We start from the raw sequence: 19,511 nt of genomic DNA, 5'->3' as shown, positions 1-19,511 counted from the left end.
GCCTAAGGCTCTTCCTAAAGCGAGGCCCTGTGGAAATGCTGCCCTTACAACCCATCTCTTCCACCACCACTCTGGGTGCCTGACTATGGGAAGCACCCAGTGGGCCAAGCAGCATCGCTCATGGGACATGAGGACTCCCTAGTCCTGCTGGAATCACCTGGAAGCCCTTCAGTCAGCTGCAGGGCAGGCTCTTTCTCTACCTGTCCTGTGCTCTCCCTGCCACCCCATGGCCGGCAGAACTATTTGCCCAGCAGACTGTATCACCCCAGCCTACGACCATCAATAACATGCATTGACTGACATGTGGGTTTGTTTTATTGATGATTCAGAAAGATATGCAGGCGGCATTCTGGAAAGCGTCCACACATAATTCATCAGAACTTGATATTAAACTGTGCTTTTGAAGGATTTTTTTTTCCCCGTGGTAGTGGTGATGGGGGGAGGTGCATACGCCGTGCAAATCAAATACGGGGCTGATACATATTTTTTAACACAACGATTCACATGCATTGGTCAAGCCCCTTGATCTGCCCAAACAAGCCGACTTTCTCTTCTTCACTAATTAAAACCCAACGTCTCCCCTGAAGTCACACAGAGAGCTCCCAGCAGAGAATAATAATAACAGTAATGCTGAAATAACACCCACCACGTGCCAGGCACTAAGTGCTTTACACATACTACTTCAATGTTTACAGCGACCCTATGAAAGGCTCACTGTTACGATCTCACGTTACAGATGAAGAAGTTGAGGCCCCATTAGATAACTGGTTCAACGTCCTACAGCTGGATAAGAAGTGGCACCAGGATTTTCACCATGATACCGAGTTGGCCTATTCCCCACTGTGACACTAGTCATAGACCCAGTTAGCCTGGACAGTCTCAGCTCATGCAGCAGCGCCCTGGTGTAATTACTAACGGTGCCGTGGTTTGGCTGGTAGAATCTTTAGCCACGCTATATTTCAGGTGGTTCTGAATCCTACCTTTTCTCCTCAGCTGCCTCCTCCATTCTGTTTTCTCCCTATCCAGGCCATGCTCTCAAGAGAAGGGAACATTTCTGCTTTTCCTCCCCAGCACACAGTAGGGACTATCCCCGCTTCTATGGGTCCACAGCCTGGCCTCCATTTTCCTTCCCTCTTCCAGTCTCCTTGGGCTCTTAGGGTACTGACCAGCTCCCTCTGGGTGAACATGTGACCAGATCTGACCTATCAACCCACTCCATCTTTAAGCTACAGGGATTGGCTCAGGAGTGGCCATGTGACTATAAGTGGGCCAATGAGAGCCTAGTCTGGGATTTTTCGGAGAGGCAGGTGGCGGGGCCCAAGAGGAAAGTCCTGGCTGCCGTGGTGGCTGGGATAGGAGGATGTTAGCCTGAAGCTGCTGGAGCCCTCATGTGCCGAGACCTGCCAGAAAATGAAGCCAACACAGTGGACAGCGGAAGTGAAAGTAGGAGAGGGAAGGACAGAGTCCTCCTGACAGCTTTAAGGCCCTGGAGCCAGCCGTGCTGGAGGCCAGACCTATCTCTGGAGTTTTCAGTTGCCCAAACCAGAAAACTGCTTTTGTGCATAAGCCAGCTTGAGATGGGTTTCCATCAGATGGAGCCCTCCTGGATAAAAATGCTCAGCAAATACTGGGCCTGGATTCATCTGTAGAAAACTTTCAAAGCACTTGCAACTCACTGCAAATAGCAGAGAGGGAAAGTAGCACAGTTCCCACTTCACAGATGAGAAAACTGAGGTTGTGGGAGACCAAGTATCTTGCCTGAGGTCTCCCACATACTTGGTGACACAGGCGAGGCTGTGACACCTCACCAGTCATCATGTCTTCCCCCTTCACCCCTGCATTTATTTGAGGAGGCAGCTGTGTTTCCTCAGCATCTTGCATACTAAAGTTTTTCTCCTCTAGGCCTCATACCTGACAGTCCTGGGCCTTAGCAGGGAGCACGAGCCGCTTCACGTGAAGGCCCTGGAGTGGGTCTGCAAGGCTTTCCTGCTCATCTCTGGCCAGGCAGTGAATTCCCTATGCAGACCCTGTGTCTGGGCAGCCTCCACGCCTGACCCTGCCCAGGCTTCCACCGAGTCTGTGGCTGCCCTGGTTTCCCCGTTAACCTCTCAGGGGCCCAGTGATCCTTGGGCTGATGGAACACAGAGAAACTAGAACGTGGCAACAACACACGGAAGATCCCTGCCCCCTGCTTCCACACCCTCCTGCTGCCCAGCCAGCGGCAGCCCCATGGATGTTCTCATTCAATATCATATTCACATGCAGCACAAAGCACCCGCCATCTCCCATGATCTGCTCTCTCGTCCTCCCTCAGCCCTGCTCTCTCCTCCACTTGGGCAGGCTGTGGGATTCATACAAAATTAACTGGAGGTTCCGTTTCACAGCACTCTGCAGTATCCGGTTCCCACTCCACCCTACTGCTGCCCCATCTTTGTCCCCCTTATCAACCCCGCCAGGAAACACGCTATGTGGCAAACACCCAAGAGCAACCTATCATCGTCGCCCTTTCTGACAACCCGAGGTGGGTGCAGGTGTCAGGAAGTGAGCAACGAGGGCTGTGTGTGCAATGGCTCAGGGCAGTGCCACACTGGGCTCAGGGAACTGGAGCCATCTGTTCTAAGAGTGACACAGGTGTCCTGTGTCTCTCCCCAAGCCTGCAGCCTTCTGTCCCATGAAAGGAGGGGCACTGGGACATCCCCTGCCTCTTCTTTCTTCCTCCTTTTCTTCTTTCCACGAATATTTCTTGAGCCCCCAGGCAATGCATCAGGTGCTAGAGAACTGATGCATTGCCTGGGGGCTCAAGAAATATAGTGGAAAATGACAAAGCTCCTGCCTCCAGGCCTCCTGGACCACCTGACACTAGTCACTCATCTTTCCACTTCCTCTGATGGCATATTAACTCTGCATTGGGCACGGCCACTGTCTTATCTGACTGCCTAATTCTTTCAAGGGGATGGGGCCCATGCATGTTGTTGTAAAAGAAACACTGGGGTGTAATAACAATGATAATAAACATCACTTTGTAGGTGTCTAGGGTCTGCCTTGCACCTGGCTTATCTAATTTAATCCTCACACCATTTGCATGACATGGGTACTGTTATTACCCTCACTTCGCAATTAAGTCAGCTGAGGCTCAGAGAGGTTAAATTGAACTCTCCCAGTGTCCCTTGAAGAGAAAGACACTCAGGAATTGAACCCAGGTTTCTGGGATTCTACCATCCTTGGCTGGAATGGTGTGGAAGGAAAGGGAACCGTAGAGGTAAGAAGATAAGGGGGTTAATCAGAATGAACAAAACCAACAGCGGGAGAGGAAAGGAGTAGAGCTCAGACGGGGGTAGGGGCTGCCCTTGGCCTCACAGCCTCACAGGGGGCAGGTTTACCCAACAGGTGTCACCAAAGTTGGGTCTCCAGGCGGGACATCCAGTACTGCCGGGCTGTGGGAGCTAAGCCACACCCTGAGCTGGCTGGTGCCCTGGGTGAGCACAGATTCCCTGTGGCCTCAAACCCCATTTGTCACTTGCAGAGATGTTTTTGCCTAAAATTAGCTGGACTTGAATGGGAAGGCTAATTTATGCATGGCCTGGAGCGTTTCCTGCAGTGTGACTCAGAGGCCAGCTCCCTGCTCACATCAGCAGATTAGAGGTAGAGGCTGTCGGGAATGGCCAACCTAAATCCCTGTGTCTGGAGCTGGCACAGCCTAGACCACGGAGCTTTTAAATTGGGGCTGGGGCTGGGGCTGGGCCAAGCATTTCTCTAAATCAAAAGACGGCCAAGTAGGGTGGGACAAATGCTCCTCATGAGACAGAGTAAAGGAAGTGTCCCTTGGCCCCACCCTATTCAGGCATTGTTCTACAGACAATGGACGCCAGAGGACTGTTCCCAGGTGGCCATGCTTGGCTCAGGTCTGAGTATGGGGCTGTGTTCAAAGCTTGCTCTGACATGAACTGTGGCAGTGACCTCGAGCCCTCATACCCCCCTCCATAAAATGGGATAACAGCACCTGTTTCCAGGAGCACATGTCATAGAGATGCGTAACAGCCTTGTACAAAGTATTTCTGATGTGTGGACATTGGCCACCATTCCACCGTTTCCGGAGAACGTGCCCAATTTTTCCCCAGTGATGATCCTCATAATGAAAACAATACTAAGAGCTGACATTTATTGAGCACTTTGATGCTGGGCACTTGATCTAATCTTATTCAATATTCACAGCCCATTTTATCGATGGGGAAATGGAGGTGTTTAGTCTCTGGGGTTGAATCTCACCACAAAGAACTACCTGTGTGTCAGGGACTGTTCTAAGCTACTTCATTTTGTCCTCCCCAGCCCTGTGAGGTAGTCACTATTACTAACCCCAATTTACAGATGAGGAGATGGGGGCACAAAGAGTTTGAATAACTTGCCCAGAGTCCCACAGCAGGTAAGTGGCAGACCTGAGATTTGAACCCGGGATGTCCAACTTTGGGTCTGTGGCATTATGCTCTTCTGCCCCTCCCCAAATCTCTCCCAGCCCTGCCCCTCCCAGCCCCCTGGGAGATACTTCTAGGGACCAATGTGGCAGGAGCTCCAGGGAATCCTATGACGGGCTTTCCTTCTCCTCAGAGATCTTGCCCATCAGAGATCTCATTTGGTTCTCATGAACAATCAGGAGACCAAGGCTCAGAGAGGTCAGACAAAAAGGCCCAAAGGCACATGGCTGGCAGGCAGAGAGCACGAGAGATGTCATTATTGTCTCCATTTCACAGATGAGGAAACGGAGTTCTTTACTTTTCACCTAAAGCCTCACTTCTTGCAGCATACCAGTTATTCTGTGGAATTCCCTCTAAGAAACGCTGCTGTAGGCCATACTACATGGGCTTTCCCTTCTCTTTCCTCCATAGCCAAGTCCAAACACCTCCTCCAGGAAGCCTTCTCTGACCTTCACTGCCCACCTGCTTCACCACTGCTGAGTCCTGGGGCCCTTGCTGCACTTGGTCTTGATTATCTGTAGTCTGGGTTGCTTAGCTGTCTTAAGAGTTCCCCCACCTTAGGCTGGGACTTAGTAGCTGTGTCTCAGGGTTTTACTGGGCCCTCCTCTGTGCCAGGTACCAGGTTGGGCACAGGATGTACAGACAGAGCAGACAGAGTTCCTGCCTCAGGTGGGCAATGCTCCCCCCAGCAGTACAGAGTGGGTTCCCAGGAGCCAGCCAGAAATGGCTCTGCAAGGGTGCTGGAACTTGGTCATGTGCTGCCCAACTTCCCAGCTCTGGGAAGCCTTTCTGGTGGGAGGGGAGGGTGGTTTTCTTAACTAGGGTCCACACCCCACTTCTAGGGAGTCTGGAAACCCACAAATAGTCTGAGCCACACCTGTTGCATGTGGTTGGCTGATTTTCTGGAGAGAGGGGTCACAGTGCCCATCAGCTTCTCCCCAGGGACTGGGGCCCAGAGACATTTAAGATTCCTGATTCAAGGCAATCTCTCAGTCCCTAATCAACAGGCAAAGGCCACTTGAACAACCTTGCCTGCCAGCAGTCCTTGTGTGCCAACCTGGTGGTGGAGGGGAGCATGGACCATTCTGCCAGGGATAAGTGACCACAAGAGGCTGGGACCCAGAAGTCTCCAAGCAAAGCCTATGCCCACCTTAGGGCCACATGCAGCTGTTTTTAAACCCCACACCAGAATTGTACTATGAGGAAAGGTTACATCCTCTATTCCCACCCTCCCCACCAAAACAAAACAAATAGCACTGAGTGAGAAAATGTGTTTCTAAACTTCTGCCTGGGCTCGGCTCATGGACAAAATTTCAGTAAGAATAGTCAACGTGGGAAGAAGAACCAGTTTTAGCTTTTCTTTCTGACCCAGGAGAGCAGACAAAGAGGGACACAGACAGCTGGGAGTTGCTGGGTGCAGTGGAGTGTAGGCACACGTGATTCCTGGACTGCCAGGCAAGCCCTGGTGGAACCCAGCAGCCCCTGCAGGAAATGCTCCCAGGGCTAGAGTCCAGCAGGGCCTGGGGCTCAGAGGAATGGAGACAGGAGACAGGCTCCTCTTCTGTCATAGGGGATAACAGTTCAGCTGTTGCCTGCCTCCCAGGTAGTAGTTGATATCTGGGGAAGGGACTGACATCCACTTCTCCTTAGCATAGTCATGGCTGCCACTTTGAGCACTACTGAATGCCCAGTCCTGCACTAGGCATTGTCAGGCAGGCATTGGCCCATTTTCCAGGAGAAGAAAACTGAGGCTTGGTGCAGCCTTGCACAAACTTGCAGGGCTGAGAGTGTCAGCGCAGAGCCTCACACATACGCCTGTAGGGTTTATGTAGGGAATGCTTCCTTTCCATGGTGAGCAGAAGGTAACTTGTGGCAGGTCACCCAAACCATAAGCTCTGGTGCTCAAGCCGGTCTGGCTTCCCTTGTCCCTGTTTTGGGGCAGAGGACCTAGCTTTGGGCCCCTCCAGAAAAGCCCCCAGGAACTGAAACACTCTCTCTAGAGATCCCAGGCCTGTTTAATTTTGGCAGGTGCAAGAAAGCCCCACTCCACCCTCAGGGCAGGACACACAAGGACATCTGTCACCCTTCCCATCACAGCCATCTTCCTACTGCTTTGTCTGTCCAGCAGCTCTACAGCCATGATGCCCCAGAGCCCCAGCGATTCCCAACCAGAGTCTGGATTTGGCAGAGAGACTTGATTCCAGCCCAGCGGCAGAGGATTGGCTGCATGTTGGTGGTGCTACGGTTACACACTCAAGCCCACACTAGAGAATTCCTGGGGCTTAGGGAAGGAAGAACTGGGCCTGGGTGGTTGGAACCTCAAAGCCAACCACTGTGGAATAAGTGGGGAAAGCACAAGCCCCTCCTGGGCCTGGGTGCACGTTCCATGCTGGTCCCACCTAGTGGCCCTTCTGCCTCTACCTCAGAGACTGGTGCCTCCCATATTTACAGAATGTGGAACTTGCCACTCTGCGGCTGTGGGGTCCCTTGTCTCCAGAACACAGTCTTGACCCAGCTCTCTTCCTGCCATTCTGTCTGCAGGTGGCTTGGGTCATGCCCAGCCAGTGATGAGGCTCTGTTCCCCAGCCTTTCCAGAGGGGCTGACAATCAGCTAGAATACACAACAATGGACATTCTGGCATTTCAGCCTTTTTATGAAACATCCCTGCTGTTACGTATTATGAATATGGCCCCTGTGGCCAGTTCAGATGGTGGTCGCCTAGGCTGCAGCCCTGGGTTCAAGTCTCAAACACTTACCTTCAACAGGTGAGGTTTTGAGGCGCCGGCAGATGGCTTCAGTGTCCCCATAAGTCTCCTTGATCTTGACCACAGCCTCAGTGCCCCGCAGCTCCATGAGTGAGCGGAGCTCCTCCATTGTGCACCCGAACTCGCCCCCATGGCTCGACTCATTTCTTTGGTTTTTGGAGTAAAAGTCGCTGTTGGTCATGTCACCCATGTTTGCTGCAGTCCCTGCTTGGGGTGGGCCCGAGGGTCAGCGCTGGACAAGAGGCTGCCGGGTGATGGCTGCTTGTGGCTGTCCTCAGCACACCCTCACTGGTCAGCTGTGGCACCAGGTGGCCGACTCCGGGTCCTGGGGGGTGGGGGTGGCCGAGGCCGGCTGGTGACAGCAGTGATGAACTCCAAGGGATGTCCCTGGATGTGGGACGAGGTCCAGGGGCCAGAGGGGCTCAGGGCTGTAGACCCAGGAGTCTCCATTCATTGGGGCCCATGCTGCTCCCTGGAGCTGGCATCTACATGGTCAGAGGTGGTGGCTCCTGTGGGACAAGCACAAAGTGAGTGACAAAGGCCAGGCACTGGAGGCCACATGGGACAGGTGCTCAGGAAGGCCCCAGGAACACACACAGCAACCCAAACAATACTGACTACATACACACACCCTAACACATCAGCTCACACTGTAAATCCAAAGGTCCTAGTGCCAACCCAGGCACTCCACGATATGACACCCTCAAGGCATAGCCTGATAAGACGTTAACTCCCTATTTGTGCACTGTGCTGTGGAACACACTGGCTTCACAGCATACACCAGTGTGTACACACATCCCCCAGCACATACCTTCTGGCATGTCCTTGGGCCCTGTGCCACTGCCACACACACCCCAACACCCAGGCCCCACACACCAGCTTCGAGCCCCACCCTCTTCCCTCAAGAATTGCTGTGCTAACAGGCCCTCTGAGCACACCCAGACTCCATTTCCCTCCTTCTCTCACTATCCTTGATATGTTTACACATGCCCCATGCCCACACAATCTGGGACACACTCCCCCAAATACACTGTTCCCAAGCTCCCTCCCAAGTCCTCCCCCCATGCCACCTGTGTCCATCAACACACTCTTCTCCCACATCCCTCCCCACTCAGGTCTCACAGGCATGAGGATGGGAGAAAGCCCTCCACCTGCACCCACAGGCCCCCACCGTATTAATCAAGGCCCTCAGCCTGGCCAGAGAAGCCAGTTCATGCATATTCACAAGAATGTCATTGAGCCCAGAGCTTGGTCCCACTGTTAGCTCAGGTCCATGGAGCCCTCACCTGGAGTGGGGTGGGGGTGTGGTCCCATAGACCAGCACCACGGACAGCGGCCGCCAGTCCCTTTCGGGAGCCGAGGAGGAGGAGGGAGCTCTGGCTTCTCTCCCTGCCTGCCCGGCCACCTTGCAGGAGTGCAGCATCTGTGGGGCTGCCAGGAGAGAATCCAATCCTCCCCGACACCCAACACCGGAGGCCGAGGCCCCAGCAAGCGTTGGGTGACAAAGGGCCCCAGCTGAGCTCGGCTGGGCCTGGCACAGGGTCCAGTCCCGCCCAGCGGCCATGGACAGCTGGCCATCCTGGGCCCAGGACAGTGAGGGGAAAGGGTGAGGGAAGGCAGGCAGGACTGACACCCTTCCCAGCTCCAACTCCTCCCTTGCTTTATCTCTTTCACAACCCTTTTGTCTTTCACGCATTTTAGAGCTGGAGGCATTCTAGAGGTAATTCACTTTCCCAGTGGGGAACCTGAAGCTCAGAGAGGGAAAAGCACTTGTCCAGAGCCATAGGGAGCGAGAGTGCAGAGGAGCACAGAGGGAGCCGGTCTCCCGGCTCCCAGCCCCGGGCTCCTCCCCTCCCCTAGGGGGCGCTCCCGCCTTTGTCTCCAAAGAGCCCTGTGGGTGGGTGGACTGTGCCAGGCAGCTGCCAAGAACACAGGATCTGGCATCGGAGTGATTTGGCTTCAAATCCTGGCTGTGGGACCCTGGGCAAGTTCCTTCACTTTTTGGAGCCTTGGTTCACTTATCTGTAAATTGGCAAAACAGTCACTCTCCCCTACCCCCACCCCTGACTACCTCCCACTTTACTGATAACTAATTATAAACCGTATTCAAATCCAGTGTGTTTCTGGATTTGGGGCTTTCGAGCCCTGGGTCACAGGGTGCTGGAGCCACAGGAGAAACCTTACATGTCTTACATAAGGGAAACTTTTACTCAGGGATGCAATAGGAAGATTATTTTTATACTGGGACCAACAAGTCTCTTATGGAATAGAACATAAAATGGATGTGATGCCTCGAGAAGAGAAACCAAGACATGAGACACCAAAGAAACTGCACACCTGGTGCTCCCACCTACAATACTCAAGAGAGGCCATGCTCCTTGGCCATGGATGGAGCACACGCCATCCACAGAATCCATGAGTTTTGACCCCAGCAATGTATTCCTGGGAGAAGAAGGTGAGGCACGGACCAAGAATGTGAATAAAAACAACGACAATACTCCCCTGACATTTCTTAAGCATCTACTATGTACCAGGAGCTGTGGGATGAGTTCTGTATCATCCATCCAAGGTAAATTCTAGGAGGGTGGGGTTAGTAGGTTGTGTGTGCTGCTCTGGCTAGAAAAGCACTTAGCTCCTTGTAGGTACCTAGTAAATAATTGTTAAATGAATAAATGAATGAATGAAAAGCAAATAGATAACTATCTCATTCTCTACAACCCTGTGAAGTGGATACTATAATTATCTCCATTTTATAGACCAAGGGAATGAGGATCAGAGGGGTGAAGTCATTTGCCCAGTCACACAGTGGGAGGGTCCCAGGAAGTGGAAGATCTTTTAAACCTTCAACTTTGGACTCTTGCCCACCACCCAGTAAGAAGGGGTTGACAGGGTGCTGGTCTAGGATGCTACACCTCTCTGAGGATAGTGTTGGTATTTGAGATTTGGGTTGAATGCTCTCCTCCTCCTGCTACAAGCTAATGCAGAGCCTCAACACGGCTCCTTCTCCAGTCTAGGGCCAGCCACAGGAGGCAAGGAGAGACCTCTGAGAACATGTGGGCCCTCATTCAGGGTTGGATGAGGCACTAGGCCTAGTGCAGGGAGCGGGTGGGGGCTTTTGCTTTAAGCAGTGCTCTTCCTGCTGCCTGCTCAGTGTAAATGTGTTTTGTGTATATTTAGGAAGCTGGGTAGAGAAAAACCAAATGGCTGGAGGAAGACAAGGATAGAATGAGGCAAACAGGCTACAGGTGGAGCAGAAGGAAGGAAATGAGGTCAGGGCTCCTTCAGGCCAATGCAGTGGTTGGGGCTTCTAGGAGAGACAGGTCTCAGATGCTGGGGGAAGGCTGAACCCCTGCTGGGTGGGAGGGGGGCAAGTGCTGGGGAGGGGATTTGACAAAGAACTTTCCAGAATAGACTTTACTTTCTCAGGGACAAGAGCTGAGATGAGGAGATGCAGACTCTCTGTCCAGAAGGAACTTAGGGCTGACCTGGAGCCCCAGGGGGCCTCAGTCCTTGGCACTTACATAACAAGACTGGACCTGGTGAAGGCAAAGCCAGTGAACATTTACCACCCCACACCTGCACTAAACTTACTGGCGCATAGAAATCACCTGTGATTCTGAGCTAGTTGCCTGGCTTCTCTGGCTTAGCTTCAGCATCTATAATTTGGGGCTACTGATATATAACATTGCATGACTACCACGTGATAAGCATTTATTGAGCACTTATTAGGCACCAGGTACTCTGAGTGCTTTATAGAAACAGCTGTCTCAGAGATGGTGGAAGGGGTTATGCATAGGGCTCCAGAAACCACTAATTCTGAGTTCAAATTCTGGCTCCTTCATCTCCCAGCTGAATGGGAAGGAAATTAACTTTGATTTCATTATCTTAACAAAAAGAAGAGGGGAATAAGAGTCTACCTCATAGGTGTTATGAAGCTTAAATGAGTTATTTCATTTAAAATACTTAGAACAAAGCCCAGAACACAGTAAGCACTCAAATTATTGTGATTATTATTGTCAATCCATAAAACCACTTTATGAAATCTTTTTGTCCCATAGAAAATATGAGGAACTGAGGCCAAGAGAGATGAAGAAAATTGCTCAAGATCACGACTAGTGAGTGGTAGAGCTGAGATTTGAACCTAAGCAGTCTGGGTCCAGGGACACACTCTTAATTAGGACTCTTTTCTGCTTCCCCTGGTGAATCTCCCTCAAGAGGTTCTTATGACACTTAAACGAAGTGCCATATGTGAACGAAAGTGCTTTGCAAACCACAAGGGACTTTCTAAACCCGAGGTGCTGTTTTCTATCTGTCCCTGTGCTACCTGCGGCGTGGCTTACAGGCACTGATAATTATGTCTCTGACAGTACAAGCAAGCTATGAGAATCGTTAGCAGCAATTATATCTGTGATCACAACAGTAGGCATGAGTTAATGGGCTACTGTCGATTTTAATGACTACTGTGATAAGATGAACAATGATCTTCAACCATCTATCCACCCACCCACCCATCCATCTATCCACGTACCCATCCACCTGCCCACTCACCCACCCACCCATCCTCTCATCCAACCATCCATCCACCCAGCTGCTCACTCACCCACCCTTCCATCCTTTTATCCACCCACCCACCCACCACCCACCGACCTATCTACCCATCCACTCATCCATCCATCCATTCTCTTACCCATCCAATCATCCATTCAATGATTGTGTTTGGGGTACTACTTGGTGCCAGGCACTGACCAATCCAGAGAGGATCCCTGCCCTCTATGAGCCCACAGTGAGGAAGAGAGACAATTGAATTACTGATTTCTATAACTTGAAGTGTTTGCTATTATGGGGACCCCCAGGTGCTGTGGACACACAGAGCAGGAAGACTTGACCTGGCCCAGGGTAACCAGGAATGCCTTTCCTCTCAGCTCCAAGTAGGGATTTTTTTTTCTTCTGTAGGTAAAGAAGGACTTAATAAAAAGATGAACCATGAAGAAACTGAAATATACAACTGTTTGTCAGTAAAAGGTGCAGAAAGAAAACAGTGTGAGCCAGTATGGAGGGATAGAACTCTGGGATAACAAAAGCAACTAAAAATCAGAACTCTACCTGGAAGGCAACTGATCTTAAACTTCCTTCTCTCTCTTCTGATGGGGCTTGTTCCCTATCCCAGCTTCATCTCACGGGCGCAAACATAAAGTCACCCCTTATCTGGGCATTTTGCTTTTTCATTCCAAGCTGTGGAGCCCACTTCGGTGCTTGCTCTGACAGTGAGATTTGCTGGAAAAGTGTGAAGTCCACCAGCACAAAAGCTACTTGTATGAAATGATAGAAATGATCTTTTCACAGATGGACAGAACTGAGGACCCCATAGTTTGCATAGAATCCCTCAGATGCCTGACTCCTGCAGATGTGCCATGTGTCTGTTCAGAACACTCTTCACTACCTGGGCCTTTGCCTCCGTAACAGCTGCTGTCCTGTTGAGCCTCAGTGTCCCTTCTTTGGAAGCCTTTCCTGACCACGTAGACTGCATATATGCTCCTGACTCCCAGGTGCCTCCCGGATTGTAGTACACTTCACACTTTATTGCTTGAGCCTGCTTAACTGTTTTCTTTCTCCAGGATTCTGAGAGCACCACGTGGGCAGTTGCTAGATCTCTTCTATACCCACTGCAGTGTCTGGCATCCAGTAGGCACTCAATAGATATTTGGTGTTGGGTCTGCCATCTATGGAATGTGTGATTTTAGATAGGTCCTCAGACCTCAGTTTGCTCATCTGTAACATGGGCTAGTGATTCCTACCCTGCCTACCTTAAGAGTTTTCTCTTACGGGAGGATGTGGAGGGTTAGGAAAGATAACAAAATCAGCAGTTACGGTTTTTCATTGAGATGCATCCCCTGCCCTCCACCGCCCAGTTTCCCTTCTTTATAATGAGGGATCACTGTGAGACTGAAACTGGGGCAGGTATTCCCTCAGCCACAACCCCACCAGATTCTCAGGCTCTTGCTGCCTCATCCAAACATCATGTGACCTGCTACTCTATGGCTGAGAGACTAAATGAACTGTGTGACCTTGGAGAAATCATCTAACTTTGCTGGGCTTCCTCTGTAAAGTGGGGATGACCCTGTTTGTCTTACACAAGCTGCTGCAAGGACACAGTGAGAGCCAGCTCCTGGCCCAGAGCAGACACTGAAACGCTGGCTTCTTTGAGTGCCCCTGCTCCCCTCCTCCTAGTTATTAGCAAGTGTTCCTCCCTCATGGTTGCAATGAGTTCACTTATAGCCAGCTCTCAACACTGCACAGGTGAGCATGCCTGTCCTAATCAATGGGCACACAGGCTTAGGCAGGGCATGCAGCCAGACCTGGCCCAGAGAAGTTGAGCAACACACTGGGGGTCACACAGGCAGCTGAGACCATAGCCCAGTGAGAATCTCCTCCCTGCTTTCCAAGCTCCAATAGTGTGACCCTGACCAAGGTCCTTTCTTCTCTGGGCCTCAGTTTCCCCATATGGAAAGTGAATTAGATTAGTGGGATTAGATTAGTGCTCTCTGGAGTCCCTTCAGGCTCTGATGTGCCAAGCCCTTCAGAATCCAGGAGAACATTCTGACAATATTGGATTTATGCATTTCAGTTTCATCTTATTAGCATTTAAATGACTCTGTATTGTTACATTTCAATGACTCGAGAATAGGTTAGGGGTGCCTTAATAAAAAGTCTTCGCCAGGAGGGAGGCTGACAGAAGAAGGAGCAATTTGTGTGTGTGTGTGTGTGTGTGTGTGTGTGTAGTTAATTTAACAAAGAAGCAATCTATCTTTCAAAGGAAGAATAAAAAAACAAAAAAACAAAAAAAAAATCCCTAAACCAACAGCTTTTCAAATCCTAACTGAAGGACGGTAGCTGGGACAGTCGTACATGAATTATGTGCTAAAAATAACTTCCGAATTCCAAATTCTTCTGTTTTAAGGCATGCTGAATTTAACTGCCACCTTAATATGTATTTTTAAGGTCACTTTTCCTTTGAATCATCAATGACTGACGTGGGGCACAAGTCCAGTTTGAAGATCACCAGTGACAGAGGCCTAGCTCTGCCAGTTACTAGTTATGTGACTTGGGCAGGGCTCTTAACCCTCTGTGCCTCAGTTTACCCTCTCCAACATGGAGACAAACCTACAGCCTACCTTACATGGTTTTGTAAGGATTAGTTGATAAAGAGCTAGCACAGTTTCTGGCAATGAGGAAACACTTGTTAAATGGTGACTGTCCTATGATAATTTATTTAACTTACTCCCTGCCTCCAATCGCTTACAGACCAGCATGCCCCCCATAGTGACATCTTTCAAAGGGAACTCAGCTCTGACTTTCCCATGCCCACCAGGCTCCCTGTCACCTCTCAGATGCCTGGGGACACCTCCAGCTTATTGGCACAGCAAACAAGGATAGTTTCCCTTCTTTTCCGGTTTTGATAAACTACCTCTAGTTCCCACAAGGTAGAATGTTTGCTTTTGTCTCCTGGCTGCAAATTCTGGCCTTTCTATAGGGGCCCCACTGCCCCAGCGATGGGGAACCCTCTTCCTCTATGCTGAGCCCAAGGAAACAGATGAACTCAGCCTGCAGCTGGGGGTGGAGGGCCAAAAGCTCCTCCCTTGTCCTCACCCAGAGAGCCTCAGCCATTCTCTTAGATAATCCCCTCTGGGGGAGGCAATTTCCTCTGCATGTGTTTGTAAGGAGGGAGAGTCTGACGGTGAGTGTGGATGTAGGCGGGCATGCCAATGTGAGTGTGCTAGACCAGTGTGTCTGTAGGGTGAGTGTGAGTGCGGGTGTGCAGGGCTAGTGTGACTGTGCAGGTTGAGTGTGGGTGTGCAGGGTGTGTGGGTGTACAAGAAATATGTGGGTGCAGGATTAGTGTGAGTGTGCAGGGTTAGTATAGATGTGCAAGGTGAGTGTGGGTGTGCAGGGTTAGTGGCAGTGCATGATGGTGGTTTTCTTAGGATGAGTGGGACAGGGTCTGGGGGCACACCTGTGCCAGAAGAAGTGTGCAAACGCTGGTCTTAGGGTAGGCCTATAAGTGACTGCTTTGTGTGAGAGAGGGTCCCTGTGATGTATCAGTGGACATGTGCTTGGTGTGAGTGACCCCAAGGGACAAGGTGTGCTACTCAGGTCTACTGGAGCATGTCAGCATGAGTATGTGTGAGAGGGAGATAGTGAGTCCAAGATATCTGTGCCACACCTGTCTGAGCATGCAAGCCCCACGATGTGTGAGTGTGTGTGTGTGCATGTGCTCCAAGCCAAAGAAGACAATCTCAGCTCCAAATTCTCACAGTCGAGGAGAGAACAGGGAAAGAGGAAGGGAACTGAAAATGAATACCTCAGAAGCAAATTTAGCGCTATTTTTAGACAACTCCTATTCTGTTAACCAGAAAAGGAAAATCTAAAAAAAATCTCACAGAAACAGCCTTGCATCAGCCTTGAAGGCACAGGTGGCAGAAGTAGGCCTAAGGGGTGGGCAGTGAGGGACCCAGGGCTTCTTGTGGAGCTTCTCACGCTCATGCCTGGCCTGAGGAAGGGGAGGTCCTTGCACTGGTTCTCAAGCCCTGCTATTTATACAGGAGAAAACCTGTATATATACCTTCTCACCAGGGTCAAGTCCCTCCACTACCCTCTGTTCTCAGAGGAGCTGCCTATGCTAGATGGCAGGAAAAACTTTCCATTTCTGCTCATCCATCCATCCATCCATCCGTCCATCTGTCTGTCTGTCCATCCGTCCATCCAGCCATCTGCTTGATCATCAGCTGTCTGTCCATCTGTCTATCCATCAATCTCTCCATCCATCTGTCCATCCACCTATCCAGTAAAACTAATGAGCTGCATCTTAGGCTCTGCCCTGGGCACTGGGATTATGAGGAGAAGAAGAGAGATGCTCAGATCTTCCTTCCTGCTGTTTAAGGTCTGCTCACTTGGCTACACAGAACCCCCAAATAACCTCAACCCCATGGGCAGGATGTGCAGGCTGGGTCAAGTAATTTCTGCACAACTTTTGGTTTAGGTTTTCCTGGGAATCAGATCCACTTGATTTTGATCTTGGCATGATGACTGTGATTAACAGCAATTGCTTAGCAAGTGCCTTCCATGGGCTGTATGGTGTTGCTGTCCCCACTTTACAGGCAAGGAAGCTGGGACTCAGAGAGGTTACAATGGCCATGGCCATATGCATAGGACTTGGCATAGTTTCAATAGGTCTGCTCCAGTTCAAAGCCTCTGCCTTTCCTTTGCATCCCCTGTCCTTCACCAACTTGCATGATGACCCTTCCTGCCTCAGTTTCCTCTTCTGTAAAATGAGGATGCAATCTGGACAGAAGCTCAGTGTTGAAGGGCCATTTTGCCACCATTCTCAAGAATTCTTGCTTATCGGGTCATGTACTTCCCGGGGCTTCTCTGCTGCTGCCTTGTCTCCAGCAGTAATGGACATCCCAGTTGCAGGTCAAGTCGTGCTTGGCTGGAGCACGAGGGAAGGATAAATGCCCTAGAATCAGGGAGGCATGAGCAGACCAGAATTCACCTTCTGCCCATGACATTCTCTGTCCACCCTTGGGCTTCTGACTGCAGTGTCTGCGTTCTAAAATTTGTACCCTTTATGTGCTCCATGTTTAGAAATAATTTCCTTAAAAAAATCTTTGTGGGTTTTCTAATGAAGCTAAAACAGTAAAGTCACTAGCAGATGGAGGCAAGAAAGCCTGTTTGAGGCAGAAAAGTGTTGGGAAGGCTTCACTTTGGGCTGCGAGAGAAGGGATATGTAGTGGGATGGCTGGAGATGGTGGCCCTGCCTGGGACAGACAGCAGCTCTGGACACTGCACTTGGTTTCAGCCAAATGCCTCGGCCGCCTCCCAGCATTGCCCTTTGTACTGCCCAACTCCTTCCCTACAGTTGTATTGAATTTCTTGAGGTCTTCTTTGCAGCACTGGCTGCCTCCAGCCTCCAAGTCCTAACTGGCCTAACTGGCCTTTATGACACTGTCCCCTTCTGCCCTTAACCCACTTGTTCTGTCCCACTGTCTGCTCCATCCCTGTGGATTACAAGCAGAGGCTTGGAAGAAGAACAAAAAATGATAACAGCAACACCAACATCATTCCTGCTATGTGCTCAGCACTGCTTTGTGCACTTAGCTCGTTTAATCCTTCACATCAACGCTTTGCACTGGTACTCCAGCCCCGTCATTTATACAGGAGAAGACAGACTGAGTGTGCAGTGATTGGTGTAAGGTTTTATGGTTAAGGGGTGGCAGGGCCAGCCCTCTCTCACACACAGGGACTCTTAATAGCAACCTAGGCTCACACCCTTCTGTCCAGCCAACCAGCTTGCTTCCCTTTTTCCTTTCTGGTTTCTACAGTGAGGCATGGGGTTCTTCTGCGGTCAGTGTTCTGACCACACACAACAGGTCACTGGCTGGTTGGTGAGGCCTCAGACTTCACCGCTGACTGTGGAGGGCTGGGGCCCAGTGAGCTGTCTCTGGGGATGAAGTGCTGATAGATAGATGAAGGTGGGTGCTGGGGAGGGACTGGGTGGCTGAGGTCAGGGAACCTGATAACCACAGGCCCCCTCTCTCCCCTGCAGGTTGACCAGCAAAGGCTGGGAATGAGAGCTGTCCACGTGGTCCTGGTGCTGAAAGACAGTACCCCTGGGGAGGACAAAGCTGTCACTAGAGAACTGGCTCCACTGGGAACTGTCCTCAAGGTCACGGTGCTGACTAGGGATGTGGAGGTGGGCGTTAAGGACAACATATGAAGGAGCTGTCCACACACTGAGGTGCTGACACAGAGAAGAATGTTATTAAGTGCCCCTAGGAGTGCTCCAGGACAGCAATGCTGACCAATGGACAGTGGGGTTGTGAAAGCCAAGGGAAAGGTGCAACCCCCTCCCAACACCTGGGGTGCTGAATGTGGGTGCTGGGGAAGGCACTGGGCCTTTTCCATGAGTTCTGTAAGCAGGCATGGGGAGCTGACCCCATATATTTAGTGCTGATGCTCAAAGCCTGTTTTTTTAGGCAATGGGGCTGCTCCAGGGGACAGGCCTGAGCTTACAAAATGATACTGTGTGAAAGGTGACTCAGGGCTACTGAAGTGCATGCACTGAGAACCTGCCTCAGTCCATCAGTGCCATCTGCCACTGATGCCAAAAGTTCCACCATTAGTGATTCATTCTTTTGCACTGTGAGTGATCCTTTTTTTCTGGTTTCTGCCAGAACTGGGAGCATATTTAAGTGGTTGCATATCGGTCTGACTGAGCTTAGTAAATTATTTCCTCCATGGGGTGAGGGAGGAAAAAACTCACCCACAGAGGTTCCAGGGAATGTGTCTAAGTTGGGAGATTACTTTTGAATAGTTGAGTGAGTCCTTTGGGGTCCAGATCAGAGAAACAGGAAGCTAAGGCGTGGGGGAAAGTCTATGTGTTTTGAGAATGCAGATGCTAGGAAATCTAACTATATTGAGAAAGAGAGATTAAAAACAGCAGAAAGTAGGACTCTTGGATTCAAAGGAGTGAGGAAATGAGAATGATGCAGGTACCAGCAGGGATTTGCGTATGTGCATGGGTGGAAGTGTCTTTTAGCTTCTATTTCTCACTACTGTGGCCAGACACTGTTCTACCTCTTCTAGGCTAAAGCAGAGGGGTCCCTAGTTTGGTGACTGTGCACTCATCTTCCACACTTGAGCCTGGGTTATCTCTGCCCAGAGTCTCCTTGGCAGAAAACCAGAGATTTCTGTGAGGCTACGGACTTGGCCATAGATCTGAAGGAGGAAAACCAAAAGGTCAGGAAGCCACAGGAACAGCTGAGAGCATGTGGGGATAAGCAGAGGTTTGCACTTGGGTCCACACCCTCCCTCATGGTAAAGGTGTTCTCTCCTTCCTCTCCTGATAAAGTCTTCTCTGAGTGGAGCCCAAAGAGCCCAGAACAAGGCTTCTCAAAGTGGTTTTCTGAGGGCCACCTATGCTGGCATCACTTGCGAGCTGGTTAAAACACCGGTCTGCAGCTCCCACACTGCAGAGATGAATGAGTGGATGGTGGGGGCTGGGAATTTTAAATGAGCAGAACTCCTGTCCTCATGCTTTGGGGTTCCTATTCCTCCTTTTCTAGGCTTCCTTCCTCTTGTAGCCCACACCTCCCTGGTTTTGGGTTCTAAAGTCCTGTCTTGCTCTTGTGACTCAGTCTGTGGCTCAAAATAATCTCCATCTCCCTGCCTCTGACCATCCAAATGCCACCTCCTGGTAGTCCAGGCCCTTGGGTGGCT

The 19,511-nt window shown here is 50.7% G+C and overlaps 1 protein-coding gene across 14 annotated transcripts in view; it reads right to left on the bottom strand.

Annotated features, from left to right (window-relative positions):
* The window catches only part of ATP2B2 (ATPase plasma membrane Ca2+ transporting 2), a 392,052-nt gene that overhangs the window by 121,333 nt on the left and 251,208 nt on the right, over positions 1-19,511 (bottom strand). For all 14 annotated transcript variants that reach the window (XM_012471790.3, XM_012471770.3, XM_012471772.3 and 11 more), the window contains one exon: positions 7,227-7,744. In XM_012471790.3, coding sequence (XP_012327213.1) covers positions 7,227-7,425 — 199 coding nt within the window. In that variant the 5' untranslated portion in view covers positions 7,426-7,744. The remainder of the gene's footprint in view (positions 1-7,226; positions 7,745-19,511) is intronic.

The sequence above is a fragment of the Aotus nancymaae genome, unplaced genomic scaffold (genome assembly GCF_030222135.1).
Source record: "Aotus nancymaae isolate 86718 unplaced genomic scaffold, 86718_ANA_hifiasm-v0.15.2.pri h1tg000046l, whole genome shotgun sequence".
NCBI lineage: Eukaryota > Metazoa > Chordata > Mammalia > Primates > Aotidae > Aotus > Aotus nancymaae.
The sequence above is the reverse complement of the archived record's forward strand: the minus strand, read 5'-3'. Positions and strand labels throughout refer to the sequence as shown.